At 43.8% G+C, this 20452-nt stretch overlaps 1 protein-coding gene across 2 annotated transcripts in view; it reads right to left on the bottom strand.

The window, feature by feature from the left end:
• LOC8029137 (17-beta-hydroxysteroid dehydrogenase type 6) overlaps positions 1 to 16007 on the bottom strand; it is a 37199-nt gene extending 21192 nt beyond the window's left edge. The window contains exons 1-2 of one of the 2 annotated variants that reach the window (XM_029993885.4): positions 15595 to 16007; positions 14964 to 15160 (exon numbers count right to left, since the gene is read on the bottom strand). In XM_029993885.4, coding sequence (XP_029849745.1) covers positions 14964 to 15069 — 106 coding nt within the window. In that variant the 5' untranslated portion in view covers positions 15070 to 15160; positions 15595 to 16007. Of the gene's footprint in view, positions 1 to 14963; positions 15302 to 15594 lie in introns of those variants that run through there. The other variant, XM_040205576.3, reaches the window with a different exon arrangement.
• Between the last annotated feature and the right edge of the window lie 4445 nt (positions 16008 to 20452).

The raw sequence follows: 20452 nt of genomic DNA, 5'->3' as shown, positions 1-20452 counted from the left end.
ATCGTACCGTATCGGATGCCCAAAAACGGTTCTCTAAAACTCTCTAATGAACAGTTCCGAAGACCCGTTTTCAAACCGGCAGAAAAAGCTCTGTCGTTTTAAAAATTTGAAGTAATCGGAGAAGTAACGACCACTTTTTTCAAGTAACGGCCAATTACAATTTGTTCCTAGTAATCGAGTGATGTAATTGAATACTATTTAACCACGAATGATTGTAATTGTAATCGATTAATTTTTTTTTGAGTGATGTGCAAAATAGGATTGCTTGTAACCACTTTCAACGAGATAACACTGGTGTGCCTATAGATCACAGAGTGCTTCCAACTGCTTTGTGGGGGTCACGTGGTGTCTAGATAACACACAGCTATAGGGAGCCTTCAAGGCACCCTACACACAGCTACACTGGTGCCGCCTATGGGGTAGCGCTCAAGCCCAAAATACAATTACCATGTGAAGTCCAAAATACGTTTACCGTTTAATTCAAGGTAAGAGAATGCCCGAAGTTCGTCTGCTTCTTGCGTAGGGGTTGTGGTCCAGTCAGAACGGCGAGCTCTGATTGGTTCTTATTGGAAGGATAGTGGGTAGACCTCAGAGCAAGCTTTCTTGTGGTATACCCACTACCCTTCAATCAGAATCAATCAGAGCTCGACGTCGTTCTTACGTCACCGCAACCCCTGCAAACGAAGCAGACGAACCTGCTCTCCGCATACTCTGTTCAAACCTAAAATCATAAGCGCGGAAGAAAAGGGGAGGAGATGAAATGTAATTGTATAAATTTACGCATACGTAAGACCTTTCTATATAAGAGATGTGGATTAAACATAAATCGATTTAGACATCCGTTTACTTTGATGAAGGCATGGCGCTTTGCTACAGGCACGTATCCAGGGAAGGGGGGGGGGGGGGGGACATGGCCCCTCCCCCCCAATTTTTCCATTTTACTGGGGCCTCCTCTCCCCCCTTCCCTTATTATTTTGACATTATTTTGTCATGGGCGGGTCACTTCCGAATCAAAATCCTGGCTACGTGCCTGCCTTGCTAGATAATATAGATTAAATATATATATATATATATTTCACAGAAGAAATATATTTTCTTACATCTATATCTATAATATCAAAGATAGTTGCCTCCAGCAATGCTCCCGGCAGGTCGAAACTTCTGTGTTTATAATAGTAGACACGGAACGTAGACATATACGTAGAAAGTAGACGGAAAAGCAGACGTAGCAAATAGAAAGGAAAGTAGATAGCAGATCAGGAAAGTAGACACAATACTTATAGTATAATATTACAAAAAAAGAAAAAGAGAACCTTTCAGGACTAAAATTTGTTTAATGAAGAATTCACCTCCTTTGCAATTTTTTCTTCTTGGCAGTCCTTACTTACGTACGACGATAACTCTTGAGGGCAAGCCAACACTTAGGCAATGTAATCGTTGCGTTATAAAAAAAGAATAAAAAAAAGTGCGAATAACAGATGTTGCACAGGAAAAACCCCATGGAAAAAGGCCGGCCAATCCACGCGGCGGAGACAAACCGTTTAGGGTCGGTCTACCACTCCTCATCACCGAGGCCACAACCGCCCAATTCCACCAGTTGCAGACCATAGTTACAGTGTTACACCAGTCGTACTTTCGCGTCGCTTAGGAAAAAAGAAGGCCGTTTGTAATGTGCATCTCCATACGTAAGTGCAGTGAAACAACTATCGTAAGTTTGCGTCTGTCTACTTGCAAGTGAAAAAAAAGAAAAAAAGCAAGGTCTCCGTTAATGTATGCGTAGGTAGTATAGGTCAACTCGGTAGTCAATGGAACGATCATAAAGTTTCCCTATCGCATAGATGACGCTACCGATACGGACGTACACAGGCCTCTTGGAGATACCCCGGAACCCGTTTTATGATTTCTTTCCTATTAGCCCCCGGGCGCCATGCACGAGTTTCGTATACGACACGGACCGCGTTGGGTGCTATACGAGTCACGTGGCTACGTTCCCAGCGCGTCGCCGAGTCCCGCCCGAAGGTCATGTGGGACTCGCACTGCATTTCATTATAGTTCGCTTCGTCTTATGTCCAATCTGTAACCAAAGAGTAGAACAGAGACTAACACAGACATACAAACTAAACGTGCGAGGTCAGAACGCACTCCCTGCCTTCGGTCGGTTTCGGTGCATGATAGCGTGTACGCGGCTCGGCTCGGCTAAGCACGAAAAGTCAAACTTCAGTTAAAAAAAAAAAAGAAAAAAAGAAAAAAAAAAGATACTTTTTTTTATGCCCGTTTTTTACCTCAAAAACCGTGGTATAAAAAAGAAAAAAAGTCTGGCTCCTTGCGAAGCACTACTAATTTCCCTTTTTATGTGGAGAATGAAGACATGCGTAGGTTCATTTTAGCTAAGATATATATGTTCACCATGTTGGATTAGCCTGAGACTGGGGTAGAGTAGAAACATCAACACGTAGAAGAGAAAGAAAATAGACGGGACGACGTCCCAAACTTAGCCAACTCGTTTATTTAGTCCACCTCTTCATATAGTATCCATCTCAAGGTCATCTCCACCAACGCCGAAGGACGAGGGATATATGTGATCTGATCAAGACGCGCACGCTTCAAACACCAACAACATGCATCGCTTCTTCCTCCGACAACCAAATCTTGCAACAACTATACTTAGCACGACGTACGGACAATGCGCAAAACTTGCTTTTCGTTTTTGTTTTTTTGGGGGTTGATGTGACCACGGGTATGAATTGTTTGCACCTGGCGCCTATTCCGCGCGTAAAAAAATAAATATATTACGAGGAACACCTTGACAAGTGCCTTCTTTAATAGCTCACAAAAAGGCTTGTATCACGCATCAGTCGTCATAAACATAATCTGTCAATCACAAATTTTCATCACGCACATCGTCATCATGAACGATCTGGACAAAACAAATCCCTGTGTTGTTCGCACCTGTAGAGAGCCTGCAGACAAGATGTATCGGTGACTTCCTGTTATGGTTCCTATCTGTGACGTGTTTACCGCGATTATCAATTGACTAGCGACAATTTCTATGATGTCTGCAAAAAGCAGGGTGGAAGGTTGTCTTTAAACCGACACCGTCAAACCTAACCGCCTGACAGTCCTCCTATTACCATTAATGAAGTAGAATTAATCATACTCATGAAGTCATAATGAGCGCTTGTCCAATCGTGGAAGGCCGACCACAGCGACCTTGTCGCTATGGTCGGTAGCTTCGATGGCTCCTAACGTCCGCCGTGGTCCACGGTAAGGTGTAGCGGAGTCGAGCGATGCCGGGAAAATACATTAAATTAAATCAGAAGCCCGCCTCTTCCCATCTCGCTTGTCTTTATGACCTGTCATCATCCAGCGTCTTTTACGACCACCATCTGTCGGTTCCTCGAGGTGGTTCCTCAAGGCAGACATTATAGACGTCTGCGAGGCGCCTTGCAGGAGCGTGACTAGCTCCGGTCCTTCATGCAAATTTGCCTCGGCGACTACAATGGATATCCGTGCGGCGGGTTTTTACGAACAACCCACTCCCTTCAACTCGAGGACCGTCTTGGCTACACTCCATGTCCACGTCACTTGGGCGGCCGGCTGAAGCTACGGCCTCCAGTGAGCCGATCAAAGCGACGGACTGAGCCACGTGACGTGACGACTTGGTTCGGCGCTCCTCCAGTGGCGGGTCTTCACGCGATTCCGTCCGTCGTTCTGATTGGCTAGCTATGTACTCCGGTCGCCCCTAAGCTGGCAGTGCGATGGTACCTACGCATTCGCCGGACCAATCAGCAAGTCTGTCCTATCATCGCCTGACCCCGTTTTCTCTGGGCGTGGGCATGGGCGAGATTGGGATCACGTGGCTAAAGATAGGCGTGTGATTGGTCCAAGGAGCACGTAGCTTCCATTAGCTTAGGCGCGGAGGGATAATGGGGGGCGTGACTTTCGGCGTCTGCTAAGTTGTGCTGAAGCGGCCGACCTTCTGCGCCGCGTTTTTGTGCCATGTGGTCAGAACGGGACGAACGCGACCCGGTTTCTTATGTTGGCTGGGTTTTGCTTGCTTTTTGAACGGATCAATCACGGTCACCGGGTCGGCGGTGACGTCAGCGAGGTCGCTCGTATGCGTGACTGCTTTCTTTGCCTGATGCCTCGTTTCCTGGTCTGTCGCTTTCGTTGTTCTGGTTGACGCTTCAGCGCTCAACCCGTGGAAGTTTTCCCCGGAAAAGAAAAGCAAAAACAACACTTGCTTGACCGTTTTGCGTGAGTTTTCTTGAAATAACCCAATTGCACGGGGTATGGGTACGGTGACGTCGTGATTTCACGTGATAAAGTACTCCCACTCGCTACGGTGGCTTTAGGGGCGGGATTTTTCTCTGGTGGAGAGTTCTTGTGTCCCAGTTTTGGCAGGGGTTTGTAGGCCTTTGACTAAAGGCGAGAAAATGTCTGACTCAAAACTTCTCACGGGTAAACCTGCTGAGTCAGTGGGCGTGTGCTGAAGCTGTCGAAATGTGCGAGTAGTGAAACTGGCCGCGGTCAGTTGAGATACCTAGTTAAAACCTCCAAGGGATTTATAACCCTGCTGCACGATCATTTCAAGTACATTCGGACGAAAGGCCTCTGCAGAATCGGCGAATCAGCCCGGGATCCTGACTTCAGGGGCTTATCCCGTATTCTGAATCTGGCAGGAGGCAGGAGGGGAAGAAGGGGGAGGGATTATACCATAGTCTTATGTATTTCGTGTAAACAATTTGGGGGAGGCCGAGGGGGGGGGGGGGGGTTCAAATCACTGCTGACATCAAACCAGTATTGAACTTAAATGGTTCGGATCTTCTTTGGCGATCGCACAATCAGGAAATGGTTTGGATGCCGGAAGGTCCTTCGTCAGTTCGGGTAAAGATCTCGACAACTTGTTTTTTTTTTTCCTTTGGCATAAAAACGTCGCGCGGAGAAGGTTAGTCAAGTACAGCTGACTCTGTACATGATCCTCGAAGTACACTGGTTCGCCGATTCTATGAAGGCCTCTGGTCGAAAGGTCTAGCTTTAAATTACCTGTGAAACCAGAGTATAAACATGTTCAACGAGTCAGTGTCATACGTGTCAGTACGTCGAACAAACAAATATATTCAATAAAAAAACAAAAACACCTTGATACAATGTTTACCGAGCAAAAAATGTCTAGCTAAAAGTCATTCATCATGTAACATAAACGTTGGACGTGTGAAGACGTCCAAGGGGACTAGGAAAGGTTCAGGGAGTCACAATATCAAACGAGTTGAAATGTCCCACGAGTCAGAACGTCCGAGTTTGACGTGTGACTACGTCAGACAAGTAAAATTGACCAGCCGGAAAACGCCAATTGTGTCGAAAGTCGGACGCGGCAATATATCCCAGGAGTTGAAAATGTGCGAGGAGTTAAATTTTCACACGGTTCAAAGTGTCCAACGAGGCAGAATTTCAACTAGTCAAGATGTTCATCGACTCAAAATATCGAACGAGTAAAAACGGCCAACAAGATGAAACGTCCTACACCCTTTAGAAAAAGCCTGTGAGCCCACTTTTCTGCGGAGCACTGGAACAGTCAACGACGGCAAAAAATAGAATAATTGCAGCGAATGATAAAGCTCAAAATACTCGATAAAAAAAAAAAAAAAAAAAAAAAAAAAAAAAAACGCGGTGCGCGTGGTTTTTTACTTGTTCATTGTCCCCGCAGACATAAGATGTTCTCGTATTTCGTGCTTCGTCGTTCTCTAGAATCCTTCTACTATGTATTCTGATTGAATGTTTCCGTATACTTCGTCTCACGCTAGCATGGACTAACCGTGAAGGCTGTGCTAGCGCGAGCGGCCAGCCTTGACTGCCTTGACTAGAGCACTTGCTGCACGAGCGCTCGTGCAGCCGCCGTGGCTTCATTCAAAGCGACTAGCTCGCGCTTTAAGCACGCGCGGCTAACAATAGTCCATACTAAGGTGAGACCAAGTATAGTTCTGCAGAAAAGTGAACATGCATACTTTTTTTTTTTAAAAATTGTACACGAAGAAATGTCTAACTAACCCCTTAAACAAGAGAAAACGTCCAACGAGTAAGCACGTACAATTATTCAAAATATTAAACGAATCACGATGTGGATGCTGAAAAACATTAAAGCAACGCCCAAAGTGTAAAATTCCAATGTGGTAACGATAGTTGAAGTCATAAAAGTAAAAACGCTGTTCGATTAAGAGGGGGCTAAAATGTCGACATGCTTATAAAACGGCAAACGAGGCCTCCTTTTCTGCTAAAAGCATCACCCAACCCTTCCGCCAGTGATTAAAAAAATGACACCATTAAAAACCGTGTTCTAGCTTTGTTTAATCGGTATGTTGTACTAGGCGATGCACGAGTGCATTAGTTAACTTCTCAGTACAGATACTAACAGTTACAAAACCTAATAAAACAGCTATTTCTTATCATTCATTTGTTTCTATAGTTGGATTGAAACAGAATTTGTTAGTATACCCTGCAGTTTATACGCTACAGCGATATCTCGTTAATATGGCCCACCTCTCCTCCTTCCAAAATTCTCCATAATGTAATTTATCCAAACAGCACGTAGTTATCCAAGACAGTTACAGTTGCGCACCCAAGGACAAGGACAGAGAAGAGGAACACGTAGACGACAGACAAGCGCACACTCACAACTCATGTATTAACGAAAGAGGAAAAGAAAGTGGTACAGAACGCGGAATCCGCTCGAGCGTTGGCCACACAGGCACGAGGGACCACAGGCCCGAGGGCTCGAGGGGGACACGTAAAATTACCCACACGAAAAAGATTTTGAAAAGGCAATTTCCTCCTCTGTTAATGAAACAGACGGAAAGCTAACACATCGCTCGCCCATGCTTAGGATAATAAAGGCTTCAAAATTCAAAACCCAAATTCGTCTCCCGAAGCTTAGTCTATAATAACGGGGGCATGAGACATGACTGTTTAACATATGCTACTTTGTGTACACCTTGACTGAGTACACCCCATGAAGGCGAAGCTAGCGTGACCTTGACTTTGGTAGACAAGGTTGCTCTTCGGGACAATGTCGTTATGTGTCTAGTATGTACATCTAAGCAAGGCTGTCAGTTCCTACGCACAAAACTGATGTCGAAAAGGGGAACTGCCGTTTTAAAATCGCGAGAGTGCCACCGATGGGAATACCATCCTGGATTCTCCGCGGTGGCGCCGCGGAACTTTCTTGCTCGAGCACGCTGGGATTTCCTGGCGTTGCACCTCAGGAAGAAGATGCATGAAGACGGGTAGCGCAACATCCTCGATCGGGAAACAATCGACCGAACTCGGATAGGGTGTTTGTACAAAAATATACATCCGAATGCGCTTGAGAACGCCTTATCGAGTATACGCACACACGTGCGATCAAACATGGTGTCCTTCCCCCCCTCGCGAGCGGATGAACGGCGATTGAGCAACATGGTATACGCTCGGCCGCTCTCGGCAAACGGTCGAAGGCGCTAATCTCGCGGCATCACTTTTGTTCTTTAGGCAGTGATGAGTGATCACGCTGTTCACAGTACGTCGTACAGACACTGTTTGAAACATGCTTCTTGCTTGTATGACGGTGTCACACTCCAGACACTGTCTGGGGCCTATATGTTGTGTGACGGTGTCACACTGGGCGTACAAAAAACTGTCTACCAGGCATGTTCATACAAACGTATGAGATCGATAAACATGCTTCAAACATATGCCCGAGGTGCGTCCGCAGAGACCTTTGTCATTCAGTCGTCAGTGAACACCATGTCTTCTGCATGATGTATACGACTAGTGTGACTGGGACTTTATACCTGCACTGTTAGCGAAATTAAATTAATTAAGTAATAACTTAGGGGGAAAAAATAAGAATAAAATCCTACTTAACGCGGTGTGTAGTTGTGCGAGTCGGTGCACGACGAGAATAGAGAGTTTTAGGGAACCGTTTTTGCAGATCTGATACAAGCTTTCCGGTAGGAACTGCGCATGCGCTACCGCAGAAGGTTCGCACATGCGCAGTTCGAACCCGAGGGCCCATCGTATTGTATCGGATGTGCAGAAACGGTTCCCTAAAGCTCTCTGATAAATAAAACGGCGCGCAAAGGACACAGCGACAAGTGACAGACACACACACAAACGCAACGCTGATCGAGTCTCGACTGCCGTTTTCTCTCTTTTTTGTTTTCTCGTGACAATGCGCATTGAAGAAAAAAAAAAAAAAGAAACAAATGAAAAGGTACAGGACATCCCTCCATCAAACCATATACTCACAGAGCAACAGCGTCAAAAATATGTCAAACTGATTAATTTGTTAGAAAATCACCATCGGAGGAAGTTAGATTCAACACTCATACAAACAAAACTGTAAAAAAAAAAAAAAAAAAAAAAAAAAAACGGAATGAATTTTTTTTTTTTTTTGCTGTCTCAGTTGTATATTTGGCCAATTGATCTGGATACCATTAAACTGTGCGGAGCACAGCCACAAATTCATGGCTGGGCGTCGTCAGCCACCATTTTCCCATTAAAAAATATTCCGAAAATCGCTTATAACTTATTATTTATTTGTTTATTTATTGATACTGCAATCCCCGAAAGGGATTTTAGGAGGTGGGTACATTCGATGAATAAGACAGGCAAGCATACAAAATAGCAAACAAGTCGGAGAAACAAAATAACGCATATTTTACGGAGGGACAGAACTAATTTAGTAGGGATTCAAATGAAGACAATGATAGCTGCATGATAATATAATTGCCGGTTAGTTTTGTAACTTTGGCATGGTGGTGCGGACTGCTGCAGCGTACGTTTGGGCGGAAGTGGAACGTTGGTCGATGCGTAGTTTCTTTTTAGTGGTGATAACAACGTTGTAAAATTTTTTCAGCCTTCAGGGGAAACAAAATTGTAATTATGTTTCCCCTGAAGGCTTTTTTTCTTCTTTTTTCTTCCCTAAAGCCGCACACGCATGCGATATGGACGGTCGCGCACACAGCACGCGAGTGTTGCGGCTGTAAAGTAAGTGATTACGGGTATTTGAGTTAGTGTAATTGGTTACATTTTTGTCCAACTAAATACTTGTTCGAGTTTCAATAGAATGTCAGTAGCTGTAACTATAACTTCGTTATATTTTCGCGTAACCTGTAACTTGGTTTAGTTAAAGTTACCTTCCGAAATCCTCGACGCTCTCATCGCGAAGAGGCGCTCTCATTCATGAAAGTCTTAAACGGTGCAGTGAACAGTTGTTTAAATATATTCGCCCTTGTAATATGCACTTCGTTATTCAATGTGAGTGTGAGTTTTGAAGCTTTTTATCGCGGGAGTTTATGTATTGCAATATTTTACGTTAAAAATGAATACAGTTCAGATTTCTGTATTTTCAGTCATTCGATATACGCGGCTGACCTGAAACCTGCTATGCGTAGTTTGTCGAAAAGAACTGGTCTGAAGAGATTTTGCATTTTTAAGAAGTGAACGGCGCGTCGGTAGTAACTTCTTCACGCGACATTACATTACAACTGCAACGTAACTTAGTTACATTTCTTGGCCCAACTGTAACTTTAACGAGTTACAATTGCATGCTTGCAATTGCAACTGAAACTTCATTATATTTCAACTGATGTAACTGTAACTGCAGCTTAATTACATTTCAACTCGTGTTACTGTCACGGTAACTTAATTACATTTTAACTCGTGTAACTGTAATTTTAGATTAAATATTTTTCGTGAGTAGCTTTTACAGCCCTGGCAGACGTTCTGTCTACGCGGACCGTTCTTTTTCTTTTTTCTTTTTTTTCTTTGCATTTCATTTAGCGCTGCTGTCGCGGTTGCTCGAGACTGGCGTTATTTGATCGGAGAATACAGTCCCGACTTGGCGCCGCATTAACGGCTAGCACAGCATGCACTGATCCTGCGAGGAACTTCGCAGTGTTTGTCGAGGACTCGGCGAATGTTTGTGTTGGCTTCCAGGCAATCCTTGGGCGAGAGTTTACGGGATGCCACCGGCCAGTTTTATACTGACTGGGTTCTTCCGGCCAGGGGCATAGGAGATGAACCCCTACACAAAAGCAACAACCGGAGACGTGCGGGAGAGTGGTATATATCCTTGGTGTGGACTTTGGCACCTCGTCACGCGTGAACGATGCCTTGATCCCGAACTTTGTACAAAAGAGTGGGATGTATACATAGTTCGTAAAACTAAAGTCTAACGTAAGGAACCTTGGAAATGCTCGGCATATGGAATCTTTCCCGCTCCGCCATCACTGCCGACAGGTGCCACTGACCGCCGACAATACGTACAGCAAGTGCTTCAAAACGCGTCTTTGTTGCTTCGGGACGTCGAGGGCCGTGCCCATCCACGAGGGCATATAGAGAGCGCGCAAGGAACGTGACGATGACAAGACGATGAGAGGTGGGGGGACACAGGGACAAAAGTACGTGGGGACATTTGGAGGGTAAACAAACGCACGAGCAAATGTGCTTGCTCTTCCTATGTACACTGAAGAAAGTCTGTGAGTTCACTTCCTCGCAGAACGCAAAGGCAGCCAAATGTTAAGAGTGCGAATATATACGAGATCTGGAAATATGCGATGTGCGCAGGTACAACGAGCAAGTGAAACATCATACCCATTGTCTGCGCAAATCGTATATTGTTTTCGGTGTAATCGTGTTTCGAGCTTCGCCATTCTCTGGAACCCTTCTGTTGTTCGCCGTGGTTAACTGTCCCCGTGTACTCAAAAAAAAAAAAAAAAAAAAAAAAAAAAAGAAGAAGACTCGCAGTTTTTTTTTTTTTTTTTTTTTTTAGAGTACTGAATTATTTATTTGTTTTTGGGCGAGGAACACCACTGCTTACTCTATATTAAATTATGACCACTTCCGTCTCCCCGACGCCCATGGGCTCTGCGCAGGTTTTATTCACACGTTCATGCAATTTAGTCGCCCCTCGCAGATTCAAAGGGTTCGCGGCTTGCTTCTGAAACATTGAGACCGGACAACAACAAAGTGTCATCGGCCTGGTATATATATATATATATAAATATATATATATAAAATACAACAGCAAGAACAGACGAAACAGTTTCACGTATCGTCTGCCTTTTCTATGACATTAGTCATTTTCCAGACGGCAGTACGAAATACGCACTGTTAGAGTTACCGTAATGTGTAACATTTTGAGCGGGGTGCGTTCTTCACTATGCGAAGCTTTTTCCAGCGCGTAAGGTCTCGAAATGCGGACCTTGCCGTATCGGCCGTGCTATCGTCATGTTCGTTGCTATTTAAAAGTTGTTGTTTGTCGTTGTTGTCCGTCCCCTTGTCCCCTCCTTATATTCAGTACCCTTAACAACACGCGCGTCCTTTATGTATTTAGTTAAAGCCTGCGATACCATGCAACGGATTGGTTGGTGGGAAACAGGGGAGTATTATCGTTGGGCATGTGATATAGCTGTAGAACATGTCTCTTATTTGATGTTATCCAGTTGCACGTGCACATTGGCGGAATTAATGGCCGAGCGCGTTAGCGCACGGTCATTAATTCTTAAAGGGCTACTCCACCGATTTTTTCATTGTCTCCGATTTGCTTGAAATTTTGCTAAACTAACCAACAAACATCGCGAAAATAGTATCCCAAATATTAGGTCAACATATTGTTTTTTCGCGAAGTTATTGAATTTACAGTTTTGGTCCTCACCGTGTTTTTCAAGCTCGAAGTCTCTACTGGCAACAATGAAAACGTGACGTCAGTGGAAGGCAGGGGTTCACTCTTTGGGCTGTAGATTTCGTTTTAAACTGATTCGAAGCAGTTTCATGGTGTCAAATGAATGCTTGGGAAGCTCGCTGCAGTACCCGCGCTCCAGCATGGAACAAATGATTGGCATATTCTATTTTTTGGCTGCTTGCTCGACTGGCAAGCCTGCCTGCCACTGACGTCACGGCCCTGAAAAGCGCGCGTATAGTTGAATGTTGGTTTTTGCATCATTTTCATTTGCCGATTTCGCAATAACTATTATGAATTTCGCGATTCTAAATAGCATACCGGAGAGAGTAAAGGCCGGGGAGTCAGAAGATATAGTTAGTTGAGGTAGCTCAAAAAATCGGTGGAGTACCCCTTTAAGCTCGGAGCCCTTGGGGCGAGAGCTCGTGATGCAGAACCCAGTGATCCTGTGTTTAATCCCCACCCCTGCCCGTTCTTATTTGGATGAGCATCGGTCGTGTGGCCATATATTAAACTTGAGGAAGAAAACGAAGTTTTCTTCCTCAAGTTTAATCATACCTACCAACCCGCTCGTTCTTTCCTGCCATATATTAGTTTAACAAAAAAAAAAAAAAAAAAAAAAAACGAAAAAAACATCGACTTTGCAAATTTGGTTGGGTTGTACGACGTTTATTATATTTACCTTATTCATAGCTGCTTGGATGTCTGCCCTACAAATTTGATATTGACATTTACGTCAATCAAGCTTCTTTTGAGTTCCTCGCAATCTGATCACAGCTAAAGCCACACCAGACAAACCAGAGCACAGGTTTTGGACCATTGGGCTTAGGGTGCTTTTGTGTGCCCTTCACCGCTTCCCATTGGGTCCATTTAACACCTGTACACACCGTAGTAACATCCATATTAAACAGCTTCGATTAAATACCGACGACTTTAAAGCGACACTGACACCCCCCAAGAATACCCAATCAATATTTTGCTACAGCTCCACGCATATTTTTAAAAAAGTAAAAAAAGGCAACTGCTCGAACCCGAAACCGAAACTGGACTGGGGAGGAAGGAAGAAAAAAATATAGAGGAGGGGAGCGTTGCCAAACGTCAAATGGCTTTGCAACTTATTTTTTTTTTCTAGTCAACGTATTAGCAGCTTTTTAGAAACCACAAAAATCGGTATCATATTCCTTTTTATGCTTTTAAGATTGAGTGTGTATTCTTCGAGCCTTCGATGACCCACGACTGTGATTATATTTGGTGGCTGTGTTTAAACCATAGAAAACGGCACGTGACCACGGAGAGGAGAGTGAGCACGTGACTCAAACCGGCCACGGTTCTCGATCGGCGGTTTTGGGGCGAAAAGAAAACGAATTTCCAGCCACAAATTGTTTTCTGGGGTAGTTGGGCTCTCATGTGTCATGTACAAATAAAAACCTTGGCGAGCATGAATACCCTGTCAGTTAGGACTAGGCAATTGACCGATTAACCTACCGTTTAATCGCTTAATGCTTTAATTGCGATTAACTTTTTTTTTAACATTTTTAATTGGTGAAATTCTAACGAGCCGAACAAAAGTAAAAATTAAATGCTTTTACCACGCGGAAAGGGACAAGTACACCTATATGAAGGGTACACTTCAAGTGAAATTTCAACGTAAAGTAAACTGTTAGGACGAGATCTGTAAGTACAGACAAATGAAGAAGGTTACACGCATCCCGAGCGTCCGTTTATCACAGCAGAGACTATTGGGAACAATAAAAAAAGGTCGTTCTTGCCGGCAATTATCATTGTACTCTTTGCCTCATGCAGTTGAAGTAATAATCTGCGAGCCTGCCTTTCAACTGTTCTTAACTACGTGTCCAAGTTGATTCACAATCGAGATTGTATATTGCGCCGTGTATTACATATTCAGCAAAGGAAACATATACAGGGTGTTTCACGAAAGGTGGACAAATTCGATATTGCAAAATCTACGCATCGCACCAAAAAAAAAAAAAAAAAGGCTTGTGTCGTTTTGGTGCTAGCCGAACCAATTTTTAAATATTCTGCAAGCATAGATCTTGTTATATACAGTGTTGATACTCCCCCCCCCCCCCCCCCCCCCCGCGAAAAAAAAAATATAGTTCTGCTTTATAATAGGTATGCAGAGCGAAAATATTTTGCGTCGGTTGAAATTGTTCACGAAAATTATTCTTAAGTCAAGGTGATAAAGGTCGCTTCAGGCCACTGGTGCATTTCATTTAACAGCCAAGCAACCATGTCCCGCATAAAAACAAATGTCTTCCCTCACGTAGATTAAATAACCTGACACCAAAGGCTCGACATTCCTTTCATCTTTGCTTTGATTAAGATAAGCCTACTTTATTTCTGTAGATGAAACAAGTGAGCTATCTGTGCTCTTATGTAAGATTAGATTGCCGTTCATTGTGACACTGAATTTGAGTTTGATCCACTTTACCCGTGAGTGAGTGGAGTGTCTGTTATATCTATGGAGGTAAGACGCAGCGTTCGTAATGGTATCTAGCTGCACGAAACTTGGTCTCTGAGTCATTGACATTGAGGAGACACACTATATTTTCAATATTCCTCCATTAACGAGCATTATTTTTGTGACAGCAGCAATTCTTTTGACGACCCATTTTCGGCGTTCTACTAGAACCCTGATGTCAACCGGTTTTTGGGGAAACGTGAACCAGTGACCAGTACCAAAAAACAACAGCAAAATACACACACACACACACACACACACACACACACACACACACACACACACACACACACGCACGCACGCACACACGCACGCACACACGCACGCACGCACACGCACACGCACACGCACACGCACACACGCGCGCGCGCGCGCGCGCTTGCCATTTAAAACAAACGAACAGAACGAAACCGACTTAATGGATATTACGGTAACCTTAATCATAACTAAACAGCTCCTTTTTGTTTGAATCTCTAATTGAATCCCAGCCCTGCCCGATTTAGACTTGGACGGATGTCCCCTTTATATTGTTGAACCCAGCATCACCATGCGTTCAGAGCCCTTTATACTTGGAAAGGGCTTTGCTAATCGCAAAAGCCAACCGACAACTCGCCGTATAAATATTCGCAACATTACACTCTTAATACTAGAAGAATACTGGCAATTTGGTACCTTAATTTTTTTGTCACTAAAAACAAAACAAGAAGTACATTCATTGGGACAACTCCACGAAACAAACGAAGACAATTAAATATAACTTACCCGTGATGAAAACAGCTTTCTTGACCGTTGAATCTTTGGTCTTATTGCTTCTCTTTCCCCCGCCATTGCTAGTCGGTGCTGACGACTTGCTGTTTTTGGTGACCATCGCTGAAGAATGCTGCTTTCTCGAGCAGCAGTAGCAGCAGATCCTGAGGAATGTCTTCCAAGTCAAACTTTGACAAATGGTCCGCCGTGTTCTGCGAATTAGGGTGAATTGTTTGACTGAACGGCACAGACAGCGAATAATCACTTAGCTAGCTGCTCTAGCAAATAGAGCAACATGTTCTGTGCATACTATCTTATCTGTCGCCCGTGTACGCCCAACAGATAATTGAAACTACTCGTGTTCGTCTGCTAAAAAAGCGTCGTCTAATCAGTCGTACTCATTTAATCAGTTACAACACTAGCAAGAGCGGTGGAAGTTGAATACATATATGCCGTATCTTCTTCTCATGCAGCTTCAAAACGTAATAAAAGCTGCTTATGTTCATCTGCTACAGTAGCAGAGATCATAGTTAATTAGCCAGAACTTACAACTCGAGAAACTACAACAGCAGAATTTACATGCATATTATATTATTAGCGGCACATGCAGCTCCTAAATAAAACCATGTTATTTAAGTGAACTCACGTTCGCCTGCTACGGATGTGCAGTCCTCAAGTTCAGGTTGTCTTGCTGGTTCGGTCACCTGTTTGAGGTGTCGTCTGCTACTCGTCTGCAGCTGAAAATCGTCTGCAACGCGAGATCGTCTGCAAAAAGGTGCTCCTCTGCCGCTACGAGCTCACCGGAGAGGAGACCGTCGCACTTCCGTTCCCCTCCTTTCTCGTTTTTTTCGTTTTGTTGTTTCCTTATTCCTTACCTCTCTACACATCGCTTCGGTAAATTCCCCTTCCTCCGTTATCGCAGACGACTCTGCGTAGTCCAATTTTGAAAGCTTCCATTTTGTGCCAACCTTTGCAGCTATTTGTATTTGCGGCGGCGTGCCGACCTGCCCTCTGAATACGCGTCATTGTTGAGCGACTCCACGGCGCCTCATTGTGTGCACAAACCGTCTGCAGGCCAACCGGAAGTCGGTTTCGAAACATATATATATATATAAAATAAAGGTGACACCCCTTGAACGCTAACGATGTTTTTCAACCCGATTTGAGTCGTGACCGCGCTGACCGCATGTTATCGTTTCTTTTATGTGTATGTGTTTCCTTTATAGCGAACTATGTGTGCGCGGGGTGTTATGGAGAAAAGAGAACCACGTTTTTCTCGGCACAGAGATAGACCACGCAAGCGGTCCGCCAAAATGTAGCTCAGGCGGTTGGGGACCAGATGACTAAGTTTCGGAGTTTACCCTTATCCGATTCGAAAGTTGTGTGAGCTTACCCTCATCTGATTCGAAAGTTGTGTGAGCTTACCCTTATCTGATTTGAAAGTTGTGTGTGCTCTGGACATTTCAATAACAAGAATGACTCGTTTTTGGTAGCAGACGGCAGTCACCCATATGTGTTCCGTGAACACATATGGGTGAACACATATGGGTGACACATATGGGATCACTGGCCGCCATTTTCTCATTGAAAATGCTTGAAAATCGCTTATAACTTTTGAACAAGAAAACGGTAGGTTCTTTGTTGCCAACCGCTAGCGCTACACGTCGACGGAAACTAAGCCTTCGGAGATACGTAGTCTATTTTTGCGTTGAGATCTGTTTCTAGCAAACACACGGTATACTTCCATATCCCATTTTAGGTTTCGGTAAATACCAGTAAACTCTCACGAATGATTTTCTCGATAAATCCGTGTTTCTTTTGCCACTTGCTGGTGCACGTTCTCCGGCGCATGGGCCTCGGCCAAACCAAAGTTCATTCGCACTCAAAAAAAAAAAAAAAAAAAAAAGGTGTAGCTATTATACTCCTTGTCCCATATAAGATACCCCAAATGTTTAGGTGTCTTATATGGGACGGCCCCAACTTTTACGAGAGGCTTGATGACGGTGGGATATAACATGTTAAACAAGCTATGGTGCGTATCAAAGACTACAGAAAAAAAAACCCAGCAATAATGAGGGGTTGCATTAAAGCCAAAGAAACTCCGATTACTTCTCTTTTTTTTTTGCAGTCAATTGCACTTACATTAGCTATTTTAATAAGTTGAACAACTCGGCTATCAAGCCGCTCGTGAACATTGGTACCGTCGGTTCAATGTCAGTGCACTGCACTACGTCGAACTGAAGTTTCGGGGTGTATTATATGGGACAGGGGAGGGCGTAAGAATATACCCTTTTTTTCTGTGTGCGTATGTATTTGCTTGTTTGCGTTTTATGTGTTTTTTTTTGTGTGTGAATGTGAAGGCAATGACATTGCTCACCTAGATGCATTTTCACAGTCTCGGGGAAGGGAAATATTTGTGACGTCATATGCAATGTCGCATAGCGCCTTACCCCTGAACGGTAGCCTACAGCTCGGCTGGATTGCTTTCCTGCCCTCTTGACAAGGTAAACTGGCAGACTTTTCGTAATTGGCGAAACTAAGCTAAGAATTTTTAGTGTGTCTTAAGTGGGTGCAATCTAACCCCGTGTTCGTTGTAAGTTATGTTATACAGTGAAGATATGATTTATGCTATTTTTGTATACTTTGTCAGTCAAATTTAAAAAGTAAAGTTGCAAATTTTATGAAGTATACTGCGCTGCGAAGTTACACTGAACACATAAATACGTAAACTATGATACGATATGGTAGACAGACAAGAACATGACGTGCTTATAAAAGCACAGGCAAACAACTGTTTATTTTCAGTTTCTTCTTATTCCTCCTTTATACCCTTGTTTTGAAGATTGAAGATTGCCTGACAATTCTCGAACTTTAAAATTAATGTCATCGCGGGCAATTATAGACAAAGGTGTCTTAGGAAACGGAGAAAGAACAGGTGTTGACACACCGTGTGTGGGGGATGTCAGGATAGGTGTCCTACACCTTGCCTCCGGAATAGATCCGATGATTGCTTTCATAAGTACGTTATGTTCTTATCTGTCTACCATATCGTCTCATAGTTTTCGTGTTCATGTGTTCAGTGTAACTTCGCAGCGCAGTACACCTCATAATGTCGAACCAACTAGCCCAAATCCAAGCGTTGCACATTTTCTTTTTAAAACTTCTGATGGACTCAATATTGTCTCAGAAAACAAGTGCAGGACTTTGCAGCTGACATTTTTCAAGAGTAGCGTTCTACACGCGAATTCGCTGCGCTACAATTTCAAGGCAAAATGCTAAATATTTGGTTTACATGGGTTAACATTTGAAATAGTTTTTTTAAGTGTCATTAGAACAATCAGTAATTATAATAATCTGCATTTGACTTTAGTCGTTGGGTTTTTGGGGAGAGGGGGGGGGGGCGTCTAAAGCTGAATAAATATCCTGAGGAGTCCTCATCACCCTTGTACATATTACTCAGCTGTAAATGAAAGACAGTGCCGTAACAATAAAATAAATGCATAAACGAGCAAATCGATCTATATAGTAGGGTTACAGTTTGTCGCGAAACCCCCTTCACAAAGGTGAAACTATGGAAACACATGACCAACGACATAAAACGATCCAAATTGGATTGCTCGAGTCTTCTCCCTCAGAAATCGGGGAAAATATGGAGTAGAAGGCAAAGAAATGAGAAGGATTGGGGGGGGGGGGGGGGGGGGGGGGGTGCCTGCCGCCACGACTGATAATAAAACTATTCAGCTCAAAATTGCATATTACACTCACCCTAATTTCACGAGCGGTCATACGGCACTATGCAGATGATTGTAGCAGTAGCTGTTCACGAAAATACAGCTAGTGAGCAGGCCAGCTGGTGGTAGATGACCACACTGAAATTAAACCGAAATGGACAGAAAAGAGACAAAATGTTTACGTTTTCCTACCACAGTAAACTTTTCCTTCGCCCAATTTCGGGTCAATATCACCACGGTAGCGTTTCGATTGAAACTGCTTCGTAGTGACCGTTTTTACTGATATGGTTGATGTGGTTCCTTGAGGCAGCTAAAATTTTCAAAGTCGCTACACTCAGTAAAGCAGTGCCTTGGTCACCGCAAAAAAGTGTGGAAATATTGTTGTATAAAAATAATAATAATTAATGCTTGGATAGCATTCCGAGACGCAGTTGACGTGCGCACTGTGAAATTTCGTCACCATTACGCGTCAACAAAAATAAGACTAACAAAACAACTCAACACAAAGGAAAGAACGCTCAGAGAACGTAAGCAAATCCGAACACAATGGCAACCACAGAAAACAAAAGACGAAATAACCAAGCAGACGGTCTTTTGTCTTCCGACCTTGCAGCGGCTGCTGTAATCGCTTGCAGTTTTATTTTCCTTATTATTATCCCTATTATAACTATTATTATTTTTATTGGCCTTCGTCTGCCCAATGTCTCCCCCCCCCCCCCCCCCCTTTTTTTTTTTCTAACATACACACAAAATGTGTCTGGTATCAGAAGAGGCATTAATCAAGATCCTTCACCACCACCCTGTCGGGCGGTTCGGAGTAACACCGGTAACACGGTGAAGCAATACATCTTGCCACTCTGGAGATGGGTCAAACGAAACAGTTAGATCAAATAAGAACAACGAGAAGACGCAGGAAACATGACGCTTGACTAATAGCGGTGTAGGGTGCAACATGAGGCGCCACCCCTTGGTCTGCGCGGGGATTAAAACGATCAATCTTTGTCCGCCCGCCGGTAGATGCCAGGCCCGTCGGCATCCCCCTCTGCGCCGTCGTCTGCTTCACAGTCTGCAATCGGATTTTCTTGTATATTTTCGCGCGGGCGCCCGTTTGAGCGCACAATTTCTTATCTGTCACCTCAGTTTAACGCTATGTTCTTTTGTATACGTTTATAACCTGTCACATGCTAGTGTCTGCGCCATTTACCATCGTTCCCTCGCCGTTTTATGGGCGCTTTTGATGTTTTTGGTTTCGTCTTGCGGTTTTGTGATTCCATCGATTGAAGCGATTCGGGGAAGTCATAGCAGTGCTCTTTGCGGCGGCTCTCCTTGATGTGTCGGTGGAAACAGTCCTATGGTTGCTTTGTTTTCCGGGGAGTCAAAATGTCCTTGGGTTTCGATCAGGACCCGGGGACTGCTGCGACAACACTTGATTTACGAAGGGGCGGCTTGGCTCGTCGAAATAGCGGGTCAGACGATTGCGGTGTCGTTTTGAAGCGTAACTTAGTCTCGGTTTCGGTCTGGAAGCCGCCCGTTGTAAGGTATTGGAAGTCTGAGGTGATTTCAGACAGGCGATCAATGGAGAGCTCATCGACAACGAGGTAAACATTGTGATCAGTATTTGAAACATTCAGTATTTGTAAAATTCAAGAAAAATGACGACCTTCTCTCAGTTTCAAAACGACGTTTGAAAAGTTCGTTGTTAAAACACGAAAAAAAAAAAAAAAAAAAAGAATATTGTGGAACAATATATATATATATATATATATTGTTCCA

The sequence above is a fragment of the Ixodes scapularis genome, unplaced genomic scaffold, assembly GCF_016920785.2.
Source record: "Ixodes scapularis isolate PalLabHiFi unplaced genomic scaffold, ASM1692078v2 PGA_scaffold6__148_contigs__length_123643588, whole genome shotgun sequence".
In the NCBI taxonomy this organism is placed as follows: Eukaryota; Metazoa; Arthropoda; class Arachnida; order Ixodida; family Ixodidae; genus Ixodes; species Ixodes scapularis.
This window is presented reverse-complemented; position numbering and strand designations above follow the sequence as displayed.